Here is a 19,899-nt window from a genome sequence, read left to right on the forward strand (position 1 = left end):
AACACTAAAAATACATTTACGTGCTAAAAACATCAAAGGTCAAACTCATCAAATTGAAATCCTAAATGTGCCTCTGTAATTAAGATTTTAAACAAAGGAATTAGGTTTCGGAAATTTGGCTGTAAACGGACAACTTGTTAAAACTCCAGAAAGGCAAAATGGGGGTACATTATTGGCATGTGGGAGGAAAGAAAACAAATGATGTCCATCAAACCACCAATAATCCTGTTCAAAAAGCACAACATCATGCATAATACAATGTCATACCAATGTGAGGAACTATTTCTTTTTTCAATAACTAAGAAATCCTCGAGGGTAAATAACGCACGATTCGAAACTTAATTGCAGCCCCTCTACTCTTTTCCACTTAAATATCATGCATTTGTCTGCAAGAAGGTTCAATTCCCTTGATGCCAAACCATTGATGCACTTTAACCAACATTGAGCTTAAAGTACTAAAATGTTTAATTAAACAAGTGCTAACATGAAGCAACAGGAGAAGTGCATATAGCAAAATAAGCTCATATTTGTGATCATAAACAATAGGAGTATAAACTATCCTCCTCTCACAGGTACACAAGATCAACCTAATATTTGTGTATTAGGTCCTTGTATGGTTCATCATCTTCAGAATAGTGATTGATCTCAGCCTGCAAAACATGAAATCATGCTCGGCATTTCCACAAAGAATCAAAAGACTTAATTACAAATAAAGCTCAATATAGTGACCCTTATGTCAAAGTTCTGTATACTTCAGTATGCCAATGGCTAATCCAAATACTTAGGCATGAAGAGAAGGAAAAGCTAAAGCCTGTTGTTGCTGTTGTTAAAAGAACCTTTAGTGCTAGAGAACCCAAATGTTATCGAACATTGGAATGAAATGGGTCGAGGAGGAGGAAACTGGTTAGTGAGCACTCATGCTATAACCCAAGCTTAACACTAGCTTGGGATCAAAAATGATTTATCGCGGGCGAAGCGGGATTTTTACTAAGGGGTTCAAAATATGAAAAAGTAAACACACGAAGCCAAAGGAGGGGGTGGGGGTTCAACGTCTACTATATATACGTAAAAATAATTTTAACCGTGCATAAACAGTGTAATTTTTTTGCCGAAGGATGAACCCCCTGGGCCCTTTGGCCCTTCCTCCCTCCGCCCCTGATAGCTATTGTCAAAATTTTATAGTTACTCATGCAATGACAAGTCATAGTAACAATATATGAAGTTATCCACTTTGCTAGCCATTAATATTCATAAAACATCGGCGATAAGTTTGCAAAGGAACAAAGTTATTAGCAACTTATATCAGTTCTGTAACAAAACTATGCAAAAAGGAGAATAAGCATTACATAATCTAAAAAACTTGAATATTCAGGCACGATACAGCTACATAACCTACTCCCATGCATTTCCTATTCCTTATAACACTCTTTTGAACAGTAGAAAACCCGACTGGTTAACGGGAATCATATCCTATTGACAGCATATAAGGAAAATTGGTGTGCCAGGATAATGCTAAGAGTTTAACTTGTATACACTACAGTCGAGAATTTTTTGCACTATCCGATCACCTAAAATATAATTGCATGCGACTGTCTGTGAAAAGAGAAATTCGTAACCTATAAAATAAGACAAGTAACCAGCTACAACATGTTAAAATGCACTGATAATTTAAAATTGCTTTCATACTGACACTGCATGGAAGAATTTTACTAAGAACACTAATGAGCCAATTCATTCTTATTTCATCATACCTGATAAACCTTGACCAGTTCTTCAGAAGAAAGAGATATTCTATCAAATATATACACCTTCATATATACTGAAGAAAGCATAATTTGAAACGTACCTTGCGAATTGCTTTTATGCAAACCACAAGGTTATCACCCATCATCTTGTTAAATAACGTATCTTCCTCTAAAGCGTTTAAAGACTCGGTAAGACAATCTGGTAATCTTCGATAATCCTCTTGATTGACACCAGGAGTCTGTCTATCTGTTTCACAAAAAATGCAAGTAGAATGTCAGAATAACATAATATGAATATCTCTCTTATGGACAAACAAATCTCGTTATCAGCTTTTATGTAATTCTCTTTGATAAGTGATAAAGCATTAGCAAGAAAATCACTGAGAGCCAAAATTAGATTTTGCACAAACAGCATGCACTTTTGACTATGTATTATAGAGCTTAACTTCTATACATATGTAAAAGAATTGTCAGATCACGTAAAAGATAACAACAAGTAACCGTCTATAACAGGTGTTTAGTAACATGAAAATTAAAAAGGATTGTTGCCTTGGTTAAAAATGCACTGAAACAACAACAACAACAACATACCCAGTTGGATCCCACAACGTGGGGTCTGGGGAGGGTAAAGTGTACGCAGACCTTACCCCCACCTTGGAAGGTAGGGAGGCTGTTTCCGAAAGACTCTCGGCTCAAAAATGCACTGAAAGTGAAAACTATTTATACTCTTATTGTCTCCTAGTGTATAAAAGTTAAATTCAATATTATATTATAAAGTCATTCAAGGAAGTTTTAATCCATGGTATTCTGAGAGTGCAAGAATACTCGTAGACCAAATAGAATAACCTTCATCCTATTCATTTCTAACCACACAAAGAAAACTCAACTTCTGGTACAGTTTTATTATATTTCCTTTTTCCCAAAATTGCACATACTCTAGTTTCTTGTTTCCGTTTCCATTTTTATTTGATCTGCCTAAGAGTAAGTGAATATAAGGGCAACTGTCAAATATATTGATGAAGCAAAGTGATGTGTGGTTAGGCGCATGTCATGGGTTCGAATCCAGCCGTAGGCAAAAGCATGATATTTTAGTGGAGAAGGGTAAAGAGGTGGGCCCATCATCCACTAAATTTTGAGTCTTGGGATTATATTGTTGAAAGCAGCTAAATCCTTCAAGGACATATTTTGGTGATATCAAAAGGAGAATATAACCTTGTCCTAGTCCTACACTATAGATGAAAGTAGCAGATACCAACATAAATGATATGCGTTCCATGCTTAACCATAAAATTCAGGGTGAAAAAGACTTAGGGTGTGTTCGGTATGAAGGAAAATGTTTTCCAGGAAAATAAGTGGGTTACTTACTTATTTTCTTGTGTTCGGTACATAGCTAAAAGTATTATCCTAAAAACATTTGTATATAATCTAGACAAATATTATGGGAGGTGGGGTAGGGTGTGGGGTGGTAGGAATGGGGGCTGGGGTGGGGGTGAAGATGAGGTGTGTTGGAGGGTGGGGAGGACACAATCAATGTGAAATGCCACTTTTGAACTATTTTTTCCTGCTTCCACTTAGGGAAGTCATTTTCCTCATTTTCAAGTAACTTATTTTCCTAGAGAAAATGTTTTCCAAAAATTTTGACCAAGCGAACATGGGAAAATTGGAAAACATTACTGAACACACCCTTAAAGGCAATTTATCAGGGAAGATACAGAAGAGGGAAAATTGCTAAATAATTGTCTAACTTACCTACTGGTGCAGGAAGGCTCAAATCTTTCCGCAAGCCATCAATCCCAGCAGTAAGTATAGAAGCAAGTCCCAGGTATGGGTTCGTACATGCATCAAATGCAGGACATACGAAATGGCTTACAACATCAGCTCCGGGAAGTCTACAGGTACTAATTTTTGCATAATTGTTTTCTTTCTGCCAGCTGACAACTCGTCCATTCCAATTTGTAGAAAATAGGCGCTCATAACTGCAAAATAAATTTAGAATGGCAACTAAAATAAGGAACACTTAAACAACAAAGATCAGGTCAGGTGCTTCAGGGTTGTAGGAAAGCGCAATTTTGCACAAACATACTCAAATGACGCATATTTTTTTATAAGAGGATAACGAACCCGAAGAACGATTTTCATCTCTCATGCAATAGTCCATAATGCAGAGAATTTAAGATAGACTATGTTGTTTAATTCTTGGAAGGACCATACAGTTTGAGCAAAACAAGAGACTTCAAGGTCAAACAACAACGAGGAAGAGGAGAAAGGCAAAAGATATCAGGCATTTTTCCAGGAATTTCAAGATAGTTACTTTCTTCACTTGGATTTAGTTACTAGTCGGTCCACTTAGCTCAAAAAATAAACTTATTTACTACAACTAAAGAGTGGAAATAAACTTTTCATTCGACACTCGGTAATTCAGAATGTTAATTGGAAACCTCTCTGCATAACCCATTTATAAAAATAAAAAAATGGGAATAGTTCTTCCCTACTATCATCTAGTTTAAGCTCTAAGCATTTTACCTACTTTGGAAAAACAAAACATAATGTGAAATGCCTTTAGGAAACATGTTACTATGTAAAAAGAACGAGAAAACCTGTTAAACTTCTTACTCCATTTGAGGTTAGAAAATTACAGGTTCTCCATTACGCTAACAATAGTTTAAAAAGGGAAAAAAAGGAAGCTATATATCTGCCAGTAGCTTTAAGTTTCCTCTTCTTCTTTTCCTCAATTAGAGCCGCCAGTGCTAGTTTCAAACAATTGGATTTTGAGGGAAATCATAAACCAATCACCTATACATATATATAAAGAAGGTGGGACATGAATAATTAAGGTTTAACATGACTAAATTATACTGATAGTGAAAAGTATTATTTACACCGTCAGTTCATATAAGTTAAATCTTAATAAGTATAGAAAACCTCTAACCTTGTAGGATGTGGTGCAGTAAATGCAAGTACGGCAGGAAGATGATCTAACACCCCACTCATGAATGCTTCCCCAATCTTGGACATACCATATTCACTTGATCCATCAGATGCCTTAAAAACATTTATTCCATTCTTGGACAAACTAATATGCACATTTGATCCACAGCCATATTCATCTAATGAATACCTATACAAAAGGGGACATAAGGTTAGCAAACTGAAAAGAAATGGGCTCTTTTTAAACGTAGTCCTTCAAGAAATCCCCCAAGAATTTATCTTTAGAGAAGTAAATTCATGAAAAATTACAGAAAGGAGCATCACTGCTCTTTTAGCTAAACTGTTTCCCCCGAGATTCCTGTATATGGCGGTATATGACTGGAGACGGAGTTCAAGAAAGACTTTTAGATGTCTTAGAACTTGTGGTCTTAAACAGGCCATGACATTTCTGTGACTATAAGAGCATGTCATTAAGTGTAAAATGAAAAGTTTAAAGTTGAAGAAATTTCAAATATAGAAAGCTATCATTCTTCTTGGAACATACTAAAATGAAAAGTGTGAGCATATAAAATGGAACAGAGGGAGTATATCCTCTGTTTTTGCCTTCTCCAGTAGAGAAACACCTCTATCTTTTCTTTATTAAGGAAAGCACATGCTCTTTTATATATATAAATATTTATTTTTTTAAATTGGTAACTGAACATGCTCTTTTTTTTACGATGTAGATATAACTCTCTCACCATAAATTTCTCTCGTTCTCCGGTTAAACAGGTTGTGAAGGGAGGAAGAACGATGGACTGCTAGATTTTAATTGGAATTAATTAGGGCGTGTGTTAAAAGGCATATACTAGGATGGAAAATTACCATGGATGATCGAAAAATTGACTCGATTATCTAGGTGCGACTATAAGTTGAACCGCTGGAAACTCTTTTACAAGTAACAACTGTTTCCATAATAGAGTTTCTTATGAGTTACCATAAATCACAGGAGAACAGGCTTTGAAAGGCAAACTAGAAAAGATCCCCAAAAAGCGTGATTATACTAAACCAACAAGCATCAACAAATTGGCTACGGTAAGTGCAATAAAGATTTTTTCTTATCTTTCTTCTTTAAATTATGAGTAGACATTTGGAGAGAATGGCCAGACAGGATGGTGGATGACATAAAGGAAGAGAAACTAGTGTTATCAAAAGCGAAAAGTGCCAAAAAGGTCTAAGGTCAGCTGGGGCTTCAAGCGTTTGTGCAAATAAAGCGTGGGCTTTAATGAAAAAAGGCGCACTGGTGCAAAAATAAAACTACATATATGTTTAGCCCAAGACTAATAATAATAAGCATGAATAACAAATATATGGACTAACAAATTGTAAAAACATAACGATAAAGTGAAATATCAATTATCTAGTTTCATATCTTCAAGAGAGGCTCATTGGCAAGGAAAAGTATGTCTTGGAGCCTTGAGGATGACACTGAAGCGCACATAAAGCGAGGCGAAGCGCTTAACATGTTTTGAGCCTCGCTTCAGGGCTCAAGCGCGCCTTGGACAACACTGAGAGAAACCACACCTAATGAACTATATTACACTAGCTCGCCACATCTTGGTCTTGTCAATACAGTAAAGATTCACCAATCATACTTTGAGCTTTAACCATGTCGATATTAAGGAAGAAAGTAAGAAATGGTGAAACTGTATGACAAGCAAATTATGCTTTTCAGTCGTGATTATAAGTTTAAAGTTCATACATGATGCTTCGCAATAAACAACAAAAAAAGCAGAACTAGGAAACATGGTTTGGTAGCACTTCAAAAGAAGAAAAAGCATGCACTAACTAGTATGTAGAAAACAAAACTGCACCTAAAATGCTGTGGAAAAATATGCTACTTACTTTGGCAAAAAAGTTGGATGATATCCATATTTCCTTCCTATTGTTTTGATGACTTCACGTGTATAAATTAATCTATCAGCTGCTCCAAAACAATCTGTGTATTCCAGTCCAATCTCAAATTGACCTTTCCCAGCTTCTTTATGCAGCTGCATATTTGAAAGAGACAGCATCAACGGGAGTAATCTAATCTTCATTGAATTGAAAAATACTACTTCCTCTGTTCCATAGCACTCTTCCTTTTTTACTCTGTTCCAAGAAGAATGACAGTTTTCTATATTTAGAAACACTTTAATGCTAAACTTTTCAGTTTATCCGTGATGACTCACTCGTATAGCCATAGAAATATCATGCTATGTTTAAGACCACAATTTCTATGCGCATTTTCTAATATGCACCAAAAGTCCGTGTTTCTTTGAAAGACTACGTGTCCAATCAAATACCACCATAAAATGAAAAGGATGGAGTATACGATAAAATATGTTGGATCTATCTTACTTATTTTAGGTAAAAAGAAAAATATTATTGCAGGACAGTTAAATGCCATGATACCATTATATGTGTAAAAGTATGAAAAAACACATCTTAGATGTCCTTTCCTTTTATACTTCTCTTTTGTTCTTTTTCAATTTCCCCATGAGATTGGGATTTAAGCCAGAGGTGCTTGATGTTGTTCATGAAGCAATTATCCATGTAAATCATGTCATCAAACAAACATGTTATCTTTTTCTTAAAGACTACTTTATCTCTGAATGAAAAACAGAGAGATCCCGATACTTCACTTTTTGTTTCTTCAATCGCACAATGATGCGACTAGAAATAGTTCTTCAGTATATGAAGGATAATGACAAAGACATTGACTTTTGAAAGTTAAAATCAGTTTTAAAGGTAATCGAGGGAAACAACTCCCATGACACTATGACAATGCACTAAAAAAGTAAGATAAGCATATAGCATATCCTCGTAAATTAACTTAAGTAAAATAAACATATCAAGAAACAAGATAATAAGTAACTATCACTGTGTGGAGTAGTGGTGTTAGAATACATATTTCTGATGCTATTTAATTCATAAACAGTATGAGGGAAAAAAAATATTGTGCCTAATTCACCTCAAAAGTTAGCTTATGAGATGACAAGCGACCCAAGAACATATAAGGAGGCAACAACCCATTCCCTCAACCAGTATGGGACACTCTAACACCCCGCATGACTGGATTTGGACATCTGAAGTGGGGACAACATAACATGGGGCTCAATATTGGGTAAACCAAGAGTAGCTAGGGATGGGTCTAACTTTGATACAATGTGAAGGAAAAGGACCTTGAGTCTAACTCAACCTCAAAAGCTAATTCACGAGATGAGGATTGCAAAGACCATATAAGGAGACAAGAACCCATTCCCTCACTGGAACCATATAAGGAGACAACAAAAATAAACTCAATTAGCTGATGGATTAGGAACAGAAAACACAACAGTAAATTTTTACTTATTATGGGAACAGAAAGCATAGAAGTAACTTTTTACTTATTATTTTCAGCATTACATCATCATAAGTGTCATGCAAAGAAAAAATTAATTTAAGAAAGAATAGTCATCAAAACACTAGAACACCATGTTGCCTGCAATCCTTGAGTTGAGCTCTACTCTTAGATATGATGTCAAATATTCATGGACTACAAACTGGTTCCTGCTTTCTACCTATAGTTAGCATGTATGTCCATGGTCATACTTTAGTATCACAACATAGACTCCCCAAGTCTATTCCTTTTTAGTCAGAGGAGGAGTAGTAGGAGCTAACTTTAGGGGCGGAATCGAAGTGACGAAATTGGTTAAAGTAGTTCTATTTGACTGTTGAAGAGAGAACGGAAGAGACTCTCAATAGGAAAAGAACAAAATACATTGAGTCGAAGCTCCAATTCAAGCGGAATAAATGGATATACATGCTAAAATCTCCTAATTAGCTACAGTACCATTTGCAACTGTATGAGAAACATCAATTTTGCAAGCAAACAATCAAGGAAATAAGGACTTACATAATCTACTGTAATATTCAAGGACTGAAGATAATTGAGCATCTCCTCAAGCATTGGGGATGCAATATCAAATGCTGATGTATGGCACTTCCTGTACTTGTCCGATGATTCAAACTCTTCTTTGCCATCCCTGTGATTTTTATTTATACATACTTAGTGTAACATGTTATAGAAGAGAGCTCCAAAAACATATATGATGGATAACTAGAACAAAAATATTATGGGAAGACGTTCTCTCACGTACTTTATTACACTCTCCAGAAAGTAAAATTCAACTTCAAAGCCAGCTGTCATAACCTAAAGATGTAGATACACATTAGATCAATACAAATTCAACTCTTTTCCACACAAGATATTAAACATACCAAGCCGAATTCATCTTTTAAAATTTTAGAGATTCTGCGTAAAGCTTCTCTTGGACAATATTCCCATGCTTCACCAGATTTAGTACACATGTCAGCCAAAACCATTTCTTGTTGTTTAGCCCTGGACAAAAAGGTGCACATTAAATCATGGTTGCAAATGTTTCTTCCGTGGAAACAATATGATTAGACCAAGTTACTGAAAAAGTTGTAACTCCACCGAATGGTTGCCATGCAAAGGTCCATGTATGCTTCTTAAGAGTTAAGACATGTAGAGGTGGATGCAATACGGGTTCAATTGAATACGGAGCGGAGGTATATATGTATCAAAAATCACTAAATTTCAACAAATATTAAACTTCTGAACCCACAATTTCAAAATTACAAATTGAACAACTGAAATAAATTCCTAATTCCGTCTCTGGGGACAATCAGAAACACAAAAGCATTAGCCATCAAATTGTGCAAAATCTTAGACAAATTACCTAGAAAGTATTCGTTTTATGTTCCATCAGTTCCCTACGCGTTCTCAAATGTCACATGATATCAGAAGACTGATCCTATAGCAGATATCCTCTCCTCCGTGATTTGCAGGTGCACCTAACGGAGTTCTGCCTTTTAGGTCTGGTTAACTAGACATTGGACAAAATTGAAAAAGCTTTGTATTGTTTCTATAAATAAAGTTGAAAAATTCCATATTCACAAACATCGAATGAATAAGAATGGTCTTTCCTAATCTTCTAATACATGGCTTGTCAGGAAAAATCAATATAGCCAACCTACAGTCTAGAAGCTAATATTAAAACATAAATTCAGGAGGATGAAGATAATCGACAGGTGTCCGAGCAGTACCATGGAATTCTGCATTTGGTTGATAAATCCGGAACAATTGTTATCAAACCCGAACAGGTGAGATTAGAGTCCTCTACCGGTGAATCAGACACTGAACTTATCCCCATACATGCACGAGGTAAGCCTATACCATGCTTTTTCACAAAGCTATAGAAACGCTGTCGTGGGACGCCCTGCAAGTGATGCAGAAGAAATAATCAAGCTCAATACATTTTTTCGCCAGAGCAAGGGAGCACCAAGCATTAGCCCATATCATGTAGTGAAGGTAATCCAAATGACGGAAAATTTTACTGATGAACGATCTTGTTGTAATTAATCTGAAAAATACATCAGATACAATTGAAGATGTTTGGTATTGGAAACCATGTCCAATAGGATTTTCAACATTAAAATTATCATAGCCAACCGTATATTCAGAATAACCACCAAGTCCTTAATGCATAGGTAAAGCACCACAAGAAACAAAATGCACCAACATAATATTAAGAATAATCCATTGGAATATTCTTTGCATGACTTTTAAAACATTAATTCAAAAATAACAATGAGAAGTAGGTATGAATAAGGTCTGATCCTATTCATGGAGATTCCGCAACTATCCCAAAAACGTTAAGTTCAACACAATTGGGATTTTTTTGGGAAATTGGTACCTACAGAGCATTTTAATCGCTGGACTCATTCATTGCTTTGACCTACATCCTTTTCTTAATGAAAGCAGAATAACACTAGCAAGCTTATTGAAATCACAATAACAATGTTTCACAAAATCAAGTTCTCAAATTAGATATTTGTCTACAGATTGTTATGGTGAAGCAAGCTTTCACCTGTTTCTTCATGCTTCATTCAAGGTTCGCTAACCAGTATGTCTGAGAGCTTTGATCCAATAAAGAACAAGGAGGTCGATCAGATTGATCTCAATTCCAGTAGATATTAACCTTCCCAATGATCCTAGCAAAAATCTAGCCTTTCCCATCTTTGAATCAAAAAATAAACTATAAACCAATGAAACAACGGCCGATGGGACTCCCTCATTTTTTCCTGTGATGAAGGAAAATCTATCATCAATGAAACAAAGACTGACTATCAAAGCCATATGAGGCTTGATAGGTTGGTGAAACAATTGTAGTCCAAGTCCAATCATTTGTGTTAAGGCTAAAAGTATGATCGCTACTTGGTTTGAAGGGCCTAATCTCCACATATGCTCTAAATTGAACAGGAAGAGGCACAGTATGCTGCTTGTCCAAAGACAGGCTAGGCATAGTGAAAAGTTCAGTAGGTAAATAACGACCTTTTCTCCTTGTATCCAAAAGTGCTCTTGAAAAAACTCTTTTTAGTTTATTATTCAGATTACACAAATTTTGAATTTAATAGTATTGTTTAACCCTGTCTTATAATCAGGTGACATATATTTATCTGTTATAAGACGGTGATCACATTCTTTACCACTAAATTTCTGACATTCTGCTTAAGCCCAATAAATTATCCCATGGTCAAGCTCGTCAGCACAATTAACAATAACATGCTGCTAAACCAGCTGCTTTAAAAGAGATATCTAGGTTAATGTATACTAAAAGAAATTGAGCAATTCATCATATGAGGTTCAAACTCCTTTCCTTTCTCAATATGGAATACACATAGCAGGAAGGCCAAGTTTCTTACTATATAGATCGCAGAAATGTGCTCCACTATCCAACTGCCTATCATATTTGTGACCAGTCTTAATCTCACAGATTAGATAATATTGGGTAGGTGTTCCTCCAATCTCATTTCTCAAAACATCGGGACACAGGCCATTTGACGTGATTATGTTGCACGGATATTGTACCCTCAAGCATACACCATTTAGTTTAGGCTAATAACACATTAAAGTTGCCTTTGGTATTGACAGAAACTTAAAATACTTCAGTGTATACTATTGGAACTTTGTACTTTCTCAAAGAGAACCAAAGATTTGGGCTGTCGCGGGCATTGTAAAGCATATCTTTAAATAATTTGTTATCATAAGGCAAAAGCAGTAAGTTAAAAGCAAAGGTAAAGCTTACACGGCATCTATGTTGGCCAGAAGCATCTATCCATATAATGCGAACAAGGGTAATATCCTTTGATGAACCATTTAACTCTTCATTCTGGAAGTAAGATGATATATAAGGTTCTACATCAGAATCTGTTGAAGAATCCTTTAATGAGATATGTAAGTCTTCCTTCATGAAGGGAGACGGTATATGAGGTTCTATATCACAATCTTTTGGAGGAACATCAAGTTTGTGTAATTTGTACAACTTCTTTGCATTTTCTGCAAAAATATCTTTAACGGCTGCAATAGCTTTTGTAATTGAAAGATCACTCTCAACCATCACATCGCATAGAACAGAGAATATCACTTCACGTGCTCTCTTTGCACCTGCATTAGTACCATGTTTAGATTAATTTTTTGAAAGGTACTAGAACCAAGTTTAGAAAATACTCATAACAAGTTGGGAAGAAAATACAGAAGGAATAACTCATTTAGCTGGATATTATTGTTTGGAAAATTTCCTTACAGCTTTTGAATGATAATTTACTTGATCAAAGTGACACAATACAACATGCCTCAAGGAATATTTGCAGCCCATTTTCAGACCAGCAAGTAAGATTAACCATTCCTATTAATTACTCAAAAAAGAAGTTTAATAAACTAAGAATACAAATTCAATTTTCCAATGCGTAAAACAATCTAGTTAGGTAGCATGGAATGAACTGGACAGAACACTGCTCATAAAATGGTTCATGGCAAGACACGAGCAGAATATGAATGCATTTACAGTAGATTTGTTGTATGTTGTTCATGTCTCTATACACGTGCAACATAATTTAAGGAGCATATTGTGTCTAATTCTGAGGTATAGTCTGCAAACACATATATAAACTTTTCTAACATTATCTATCACCAATTGTTTATATACATCAGTTTGAGATTATGTAACAACCCAGCACATTAGTTATATTGTCCGCTTTGAGCCTAGGGCCTAGGCCCACACAACTTTCAAACGCGTCACTACGGTCTAAAACTTGTTTTCTTATATACCCAACATATCTCCCGTATTTTGTTGATGTGGGATTTTCCTAGGGTGTTACATACACCCCCCACCCCTCGTTAGGGACTCAACGTCCTCGCTGGGAATTGCCCCACTATCACCTCAAATATGTAGAATTCGGCTAAATGCAGTTGAACGTTGAGGTTTGCCATGAGTGGCTCTAATACCATTTGTAACAGCCAAGCCCTGTCCGCATTGGGCCTAGGCCCGCACAACTTTAAAACGCGTCACTAAGGTCTAAGACTTGTTTCCTTATATACCAGCATCTCTCCCGTATTTTGCCAATGTGGGATTTGCCTAGGATGTCACAGATAGACGGTGTTTGGTATCCTCTTTCGTCCTTCCACTTCCTATTCTATTTTGTTTGGTAATCTGAGTATGCAACCAAAATTTAAAATATGCTAAAATGCATTACACATTCAGGATAAGCAAAGACACATGTCGACAATCAAACACCAAAAAAAGATATGGACAGTCAAATGTGTGTCAAACATCCTCTATTGTCCATACTAATGAAATTATGTCAGACAAAGTGTGGGAAAAGGACATATGACACCCTGTGATGACTGTTTCTACTTCTTAGCTGGTCAGATTTAACAGGAATTTAGATTAGCTGAAGCAAAACCCGTTATATACATATATATGTACATATTGAAAACCAACAGTTCAAATGCTTGTCATGTCATACTTCAAGGATGCACGATAAGAATAGCTTTAGCCAAACCTAGATAAAAGGCTTCAGCAAACGCGACGGCATCAGTGCTGAACATAACCTGTTGATATCCAAACATTAGAGAGGAAAATATTTTCTCTTTAAATGGTGTCTGAAAGAGTAGTCAACCTAAGAATAAATGGAAATATGTAGCCTAAACTGGAAAACAATGTATCTTTAAGCACATGAACGACCTTATTCATCGGAGCAAGCTTCAGAAGTTCTTTCACTGAGGATATCATTCCATGGAAGCTAAGTTTAGGAATTGCAAACCCAAAATCAAGATATACCTATATTAGAAGACAATCGTCGTGTTAGGGAGACACAGGGCCCGATACTTAATCATTAACAACAGATGTGAAAAAGTCCTAAGTTGGCAGGTAATTCCTAATGCACAAGCAAAATCCATGTCTTAACATCAGAGCGACATGTCAATAGTTTCAAATAGAGGATTAATGATCTTACTTGAGGGTATGCAGAAGCCAGATGTGAAGCTTCCTTTGAGAATGGGTAGGACGCATGCAAAAGCACTAATCGGCTATTAGTGAATCTCTTGTCCTCAAGAAGATTGTGAAGATAAAGGGGATTAGCTAGCATCATATCAAAATCCTTGTCCCCAAAACTGAAATGAAGAAACAGAACAATTTTTCCTATGAGGACTGGGAAAATACTAGTAAAAAAAAAAAACTGCATGTCTCTCATTGGGTTTCTAGTGTTGAATAAGAAAATTAACATGCAACAAAGGGGAGAAAAACCATAGACTTGATTCAATACTGGAGAAGCTAGAAAGAAAATGAGGTCAAACTATCTAGATCAAAACATTATTTTCGTTACCCCATGTGTATCTGCATGGGCAAGTCATAACTCTGAGCCACCTCCAAAGCATGCATAAAGATATAATCAATGAAGTTCTTGTTTGAGATTCGCACGGGATTCCCAGCTGTAAAGAGAGGAACTATCAGAATCAGCTTCTCAATCATGGTGCATTACAAACGCACATCGTACAAGACTCACCGTGTAAAACATCACTCAGGCCTTCTTCAGCCTCCTTTTTAGTGACTTCTGTATTAATTGCAAGGCCGCTACGACATGCAACCATACTTTTAAAGGCAATAACCTTATCAGCTACTGTGTGAAATAAATAGGAAACACTTTTGGAACCGTAAGTTTTTACACATCAAAAGAAACATGGTTTGTACTACTTTGGAATATATTTATTGAAAATCTAAAGGATATGACTTCAACTCCTTAGTGAAAATCTCCATGAATGAATCCAGTGTCCATGTTGCTCCATCTGAACCCTAGAATAAAATAGGATAGGAGAAAGTGATTAACAGATCTAATAGGGGTATAAGGAGATGATGAAGACAGAATATTCTTGAGATGATTAGTAAAATTGCTGTCAATAATGTAAAATAATTGCAACAAACAGTGCAGTAGAACAGTTTTACATAATGATGATATAATATACTAGTTCTTTATAAATGTCAGCCTACAAATTCAGGTTCTTTTCCTGATGAATCAGAGGTTCAAGTTGAGAAATGACATTAATTTAAGAAGAATTTCAACTTTTCACTTATATTTGTCACATTAGGTCGTTAACATATCCATACACTTCCCTGATTATTCTCCCATTTTCTTCTCTTCACTATGTCCTACCAATTTCTTAGGTACTCATAGGGGAATTGTTGACCACCTCATAAGGTGAGGATTGCCCAAGATCATAGAAAGAGACCTACTCATCCCTAAATAACCGTCGTGGAAAGTCAATGCCCCCTCCCCCGCCCAGGCCTGCTAACTGGAGCGCAGATAATATATTATGGAGGCCCAACATCGGGTATAGTGGCACCGATACCATGATAAGAAATGGATATTGAGTCTAACTCAACCCCATTAGGTAGCTCATGAGGTGAGAATTGCCTAAGACCATATAAGGAGATCTTCCCATCCTTAAACATTGTGGGAACTCAACACCAGCCCCTCCTCCCTTCCCCGACATGCTCAGGCCTGTAAATTGGAGCGTGGATAATATAATATGGGGACTCAACATTGGGTAAACCAAGAACTGGGAAGGGTTTGACTCCAATATTATGATAAGAAATGGACATTGGATCTAACTCAACCCCAAAAGCTAGCTCATGATGTGAGAACTGTCCAAACCATATAAAGAAACCTTCTGATCTCTAAAAATGAATAAATGCAATAGGATTTAAGTTTTATAATTTGATAGTAAGAACTTTTACATTATCAGTATAACTTTGCCATACCAGCTGACAAGTGACCAACAGATTACTAGTCTAAATATATACTACCTCCGTCCCAGAATAATTGTCCTTTTTATCCTCTCTAGAGTCAATTTGACTAATCTTCGGAGCTAAACTGGATTATATTTTAAAATTAAAATTTATATATTCTAGAACTAAAAATACTTTAGGTTGCAATTCTTCTCATATCATTATGATAACATCTTAAAACGTTGATCAAAGTTCATTTAGTTTGAATAGCGAAAAGTGACAAGTATTTTGGGACAAGGGAAGTACTTGTTACTGAAAATTATTTGCCATTAGGCTTCAAGTGACACGATAACCGTCGATGTACAAAAGTTAAACTCAATAAAATAGTACTAAGAAATGATTTGTATAGTACCTTGTCAAGAATCTTTTCAGCTACACATTCGACTCGTAGTATTCTACCAACCTTTGGTACAACTTTTTTGTGCCATTCAATGTCAACCATTTTATCCAACTGATCAATTCCATCATCAATTAGTATAGCACAAATTTTTGCAGCCTTGAAGCAAGTAAGAGCACTCTGCTGCAAGCCTAAGCTCCGGCGAGTTTCTTGAACAGTATGCAAACCTAAGCTTAAGGCTAAACTTGGGCCATACAGTTCTGTGAGTTCCCTCAGCCCTCTCTGCACAAAAAAAAAAAAAAAAAAAAAAGAGGTGATGTAAGAAGAATTGCAACAACAACAACATGCCCAGTTGGATCCCATACATGTAAGAAGAATTGCAAGAGAACAAAAATATAAAGATGTGTTTGGTGAGGAAAACATACATGTTTTCCAATTTTTCAGGTTCGGTCGGTCAAAATTTTTGAAAAATATTTTCTTTAGAAAAATGACTTCACTAATAAAAGTAGAAAAAATAAAGTCCCACAAATGGCATTCCACAGCTTGTCTCCTCCCTACCACCCAGCCCCAGCCCCAGCCCCACCTCCAACCACGCACTCTCACTCCCACCCCCACTCACCACCCACTCCCACTCCCACCCCCACCCCCCATCCCCACTACCCAACCCCACACCCCCACCCCTCACCACATAGTATTTGTCTTTTTTAATATACATATACTTTTAGGATAATATTTTTTGCTTACATACTGAACACAAGAAACCTACGAAAACATTTTCCTTCGCACCGCGCACACATGTCCAACAATTAGATACATGAATGATAAGTTAACATGAAGCAACATAAGTAAAAGGGACTGGCAATGTGATATGGCGAAAATTTCATATAAGATTGATGCAATGGAGACACGTTAATTGAGCCTAATGAATTGGAACAAAATTTCTGCTCCCCATAGTTTGCACTAAAGTTGTTCGACATATTTTGGCCTTTTGGATAAATCAAACTTGAAGTTAAAACTTGTACGAAATGAAAATATATGAAAGCAAAATAGTTGTTCATGAAAAAAATGAGGCACCAGCTACCTCCAATTCCAATTAACATCTCCCGAAAAGCACAAAGAGAACAAAGATATGGTTTATTTTAGACGTGGTCTAACTTATTTTTCATAACAATGCGTCCAAGTTTAAACTAGTTGAGTTGTGATCCGTTTGTTGACCTAAGTTAACAAGTTAAACTCGAAATAACCTGTCAAATTATTGGGTCAAAATAGTGCAACCTGACGAGTTAAAACGCAACTCAAATTCAAACTTACAAAACTAAATTCCGAGGTTGAGAATTATGTAAATTCGAAAGAGTTTATGCCAATAATTTAAGATATATATATATATATATATATATATATATCAACTTTCACATTTTTTCTAAAGGAGGAAGGTTGGAGGTTAGGTTATGACCTGTTGCTTGACCCAACTCATTTTGACCTAAGCACATACCGGACCGGTTGAATTATGACTCATTTATTGATTTGATTTGCCACCTCTTTATTTGTTGTCCTTAAAGCATTACGTTATTAGAGAGGAACGGCATTGTTTAGCACTTTGTCATACTCGGCACTAAATTGGGTTGGCTTGGTGTTCGGCCCCAATTCTGTGTTATTTCCGCCTAAGAAACTGCATTACATTCTGTCCTAACTTAGATATCCGATGGGAAAAACATATTCATATTCCGTGTTTATACCAATCCAATTGATATATTATATGTATCTTTACGTAGTTAACACTTAATTAAAGTTGATTAGTATACATATTCACCTAGGTAACTAATTATAATTTGGTGTGATACTTTCTCAAGAGTACACTGGTCATAACAATTAATGAGATTACCCAAACCCAATGATGTAGAACCAGATGTAACATTTGTGCCAAAGTCATCAAATTATTCTTTGTAACAAAAAAAGGCTCAATTTTATTTAAATATCATGAAAGTCATAATTTTTTTTTTTTTTTTTTGTAACTAAAAAGTTAATCAATACTGCCTAAGAGTATTATAGAAAGTCAGCAAGAGAATGATAGAGGAACCAGACATGACAATATATTGCATGACCTATGTTTTAATATCTTATAACAAAGATGTTCGCGCAAATCATTCAAATGTACTCTCAAACAAGTTCAAAATATTAAAAATGCACATTTTTTATTGCTTCATGCGGTAGTGCAATGTGTGAAGCCCATCAGGTAGCAAGCTACCCTCATTATCCTTCCCTTTAAAAAAATTTAAGTTAATATCATGTAAACTGACCATGTTTTGTACACAATGCCTGTAGTGGCAAAGACGCCCTTATTAAGATGTGTTATCTCATAATACCGATTCAAAAAAATCATTTTACTTATATAAATACACTATGTTGATACAACTTGAAAATAGTACAAAATAATTTAATTCGTAACAGCGAGGAAGCCTTAAAACGAGTATAATCCGGACTTAAACCAGTACTTAAAAATCGTCTTTTAACAATAGACCGACATTGCTTGGGCGAAATCTTCCATAGATGCTTCAAATTAGGTAACGGAAGTAGTAGTTTAATTTATCCGGTTATAAAATCACATCTCCGCTTACATACACTGAATTACTTTATTGATACGTTTAAATTCTTAATATATTCACCACTGATCTATGTTCAGCGACTAGACACTACATGTAAATTGCATACATACATATTGCAGGGGCGGATCCACCGTATAACATGTGGGTTCACGGGAACTAGCGTCTGTCTAAATCATGTATATGTATTAAGAAATCTACTAAATAGCTATAAATATTTGACTGTGAATCCAATTATATTGTATTTTAATTCGAGGTCATAATAGAAACTCATAAACTTTAAGTCTTGGATCCGTCTAAAGCTCAGTGTGCGATTTGCATGACATTTATTTTTCAACTTCAAACTAGTAAGCGAGGCTCCATAAATCCGTAGCCAGAAAAAAAAAAATTGTAAAAACGAAGAATTATATTTGATTTTCTCTCCTATTTATTACGACGACGAAGAATTAAAGTATCACTCTATTTATTCCTTTTTCTACGGGCCAATCCCCGTCTTGCCCGAGGAAACCTTTGCACGCCTCCGTTACCTTTTGGGAGGCCTATGTCGGATAGAAACTGTCTACCTGAAACTGTACCTTTGTATCTATAGAATGCAAGGATCTCAAAAAAAAAGTGCATGGAATATGAACGGACCTTGAAGTTGAGGGTATAAGCTGCGTTAATTAAAGCATCACCATTAGCATCTGAGAAGCATTTGAGAAAAGGGTAATCGGACTCAATGGCCACAATGTTGTGGGAGTGAGCATCCACAATTTCCACATTATCCACTGCTTTTTTGAGTTCTAAAAGTACTTTGTCCGACGTTTTCATCTTCATGATTTCTTAATAATATAATCTCAGTTCCAATGTTAAAGTTTGTTTAGTTCTGTGTTACTGCAGTTTGCAAAAATGCAAGTGAATTTGTGCATGAAATTAATTAATTAATTACATTGTTTCTCTTTGTTTGGATAAGCTTGAAAATCGTGATCTATTGTTACACTTGTTGATAAATGATTTGAGTATGAAAAAATTGGTTGTTAGTTGAAATTGTCTCAATGCAAAATGTTTTTGTGATGATGGCTACTTCAAGTACGAGATAA

General features: G+C 35.7%; 1 protein-coding gene across 5 annotated transcripts; it reads right to left on the bottom strand.

Annotated features, from left to right (window-relative positions):
- Positions 1 to 272: 272 nt before the first annotated feature.
- On the bottom strand, positions 273 to 19,686 carry LOC132050342 (protein fluG-like). Of its 5 annotated transcripts, XM_059441566.1 has the most exons (19): positions 17,302 to 17,383; positions 17,077 to 17,205; positions 16,236 to 16,502; positions 14,825 to 14,890; positions 14,604 to 14,718; positions 14,424 to 14,529; positions 14,055 to 14,211; positions 13,784 to 13,879; positions 13,602 to 13,650; positions 11,846 to 12,204; positions 9,804 to 9,976; positions 8,955 to 9,075; positions 8,834 to 8,886; positions 8,590 to 8,719; positions 6,558 to 6,703; positions 4,675 to 4,863; positions 3,495 to 3,721; positions 1,847 to 1,992; positions 273 to 650 (listed from the first exon to the last, which is right to left on the bottom strand). In XM_059441566.1, exons 3-19 carry the CDS (start codon positions 16,323 to 16,325, stop codon positions 588 to 590), a joined length of 2,286 nt encoding a protein of 761 aa, XP_059297549.1. In that variant the 5' UTR covers positions 16,326 to 16,502; positions 17,077 to 17,205; positions 17,302 to 17,383; the 3' UTR covers positions 273 to 587. The 5 variants fall into 5 exon arrangements, with proteins under 5 accessions (XP_059297549.1, XP_059297546.1, XP_059297550.1 ...); XM_059441563.1 differs by lacking the exons at positions 17,077 to 17,205; positions 17,302 to 17,383 and adding an exon at positions 19,454 to 19,686; XM_059441567.1 differs by lacking the exon at positions 17,077 to 17,205 and having other exon boundaries at positions 17,302 to 17,406.
- Between the last annotated feature and the right edge of the window lie 213 nt (positions 19,687 to 19,899).

Source organism: Lycium ferocissimum, chromosome 3 (assembly GCF_029784015.1).
Source record: "Lycium ferocissimum isolate CSIRO_LF1 chromosome 3, AGI_CSIRO_Lferr_CH_V1, whole genome shotgun sequence".
Classification (NCBI taxonomy): Eukaryota; Viridiplantae; Streptophyta; class Magnoliopsida; order Solanales; family Solanaceae; genus Lycium; species Lycium ferocissimum.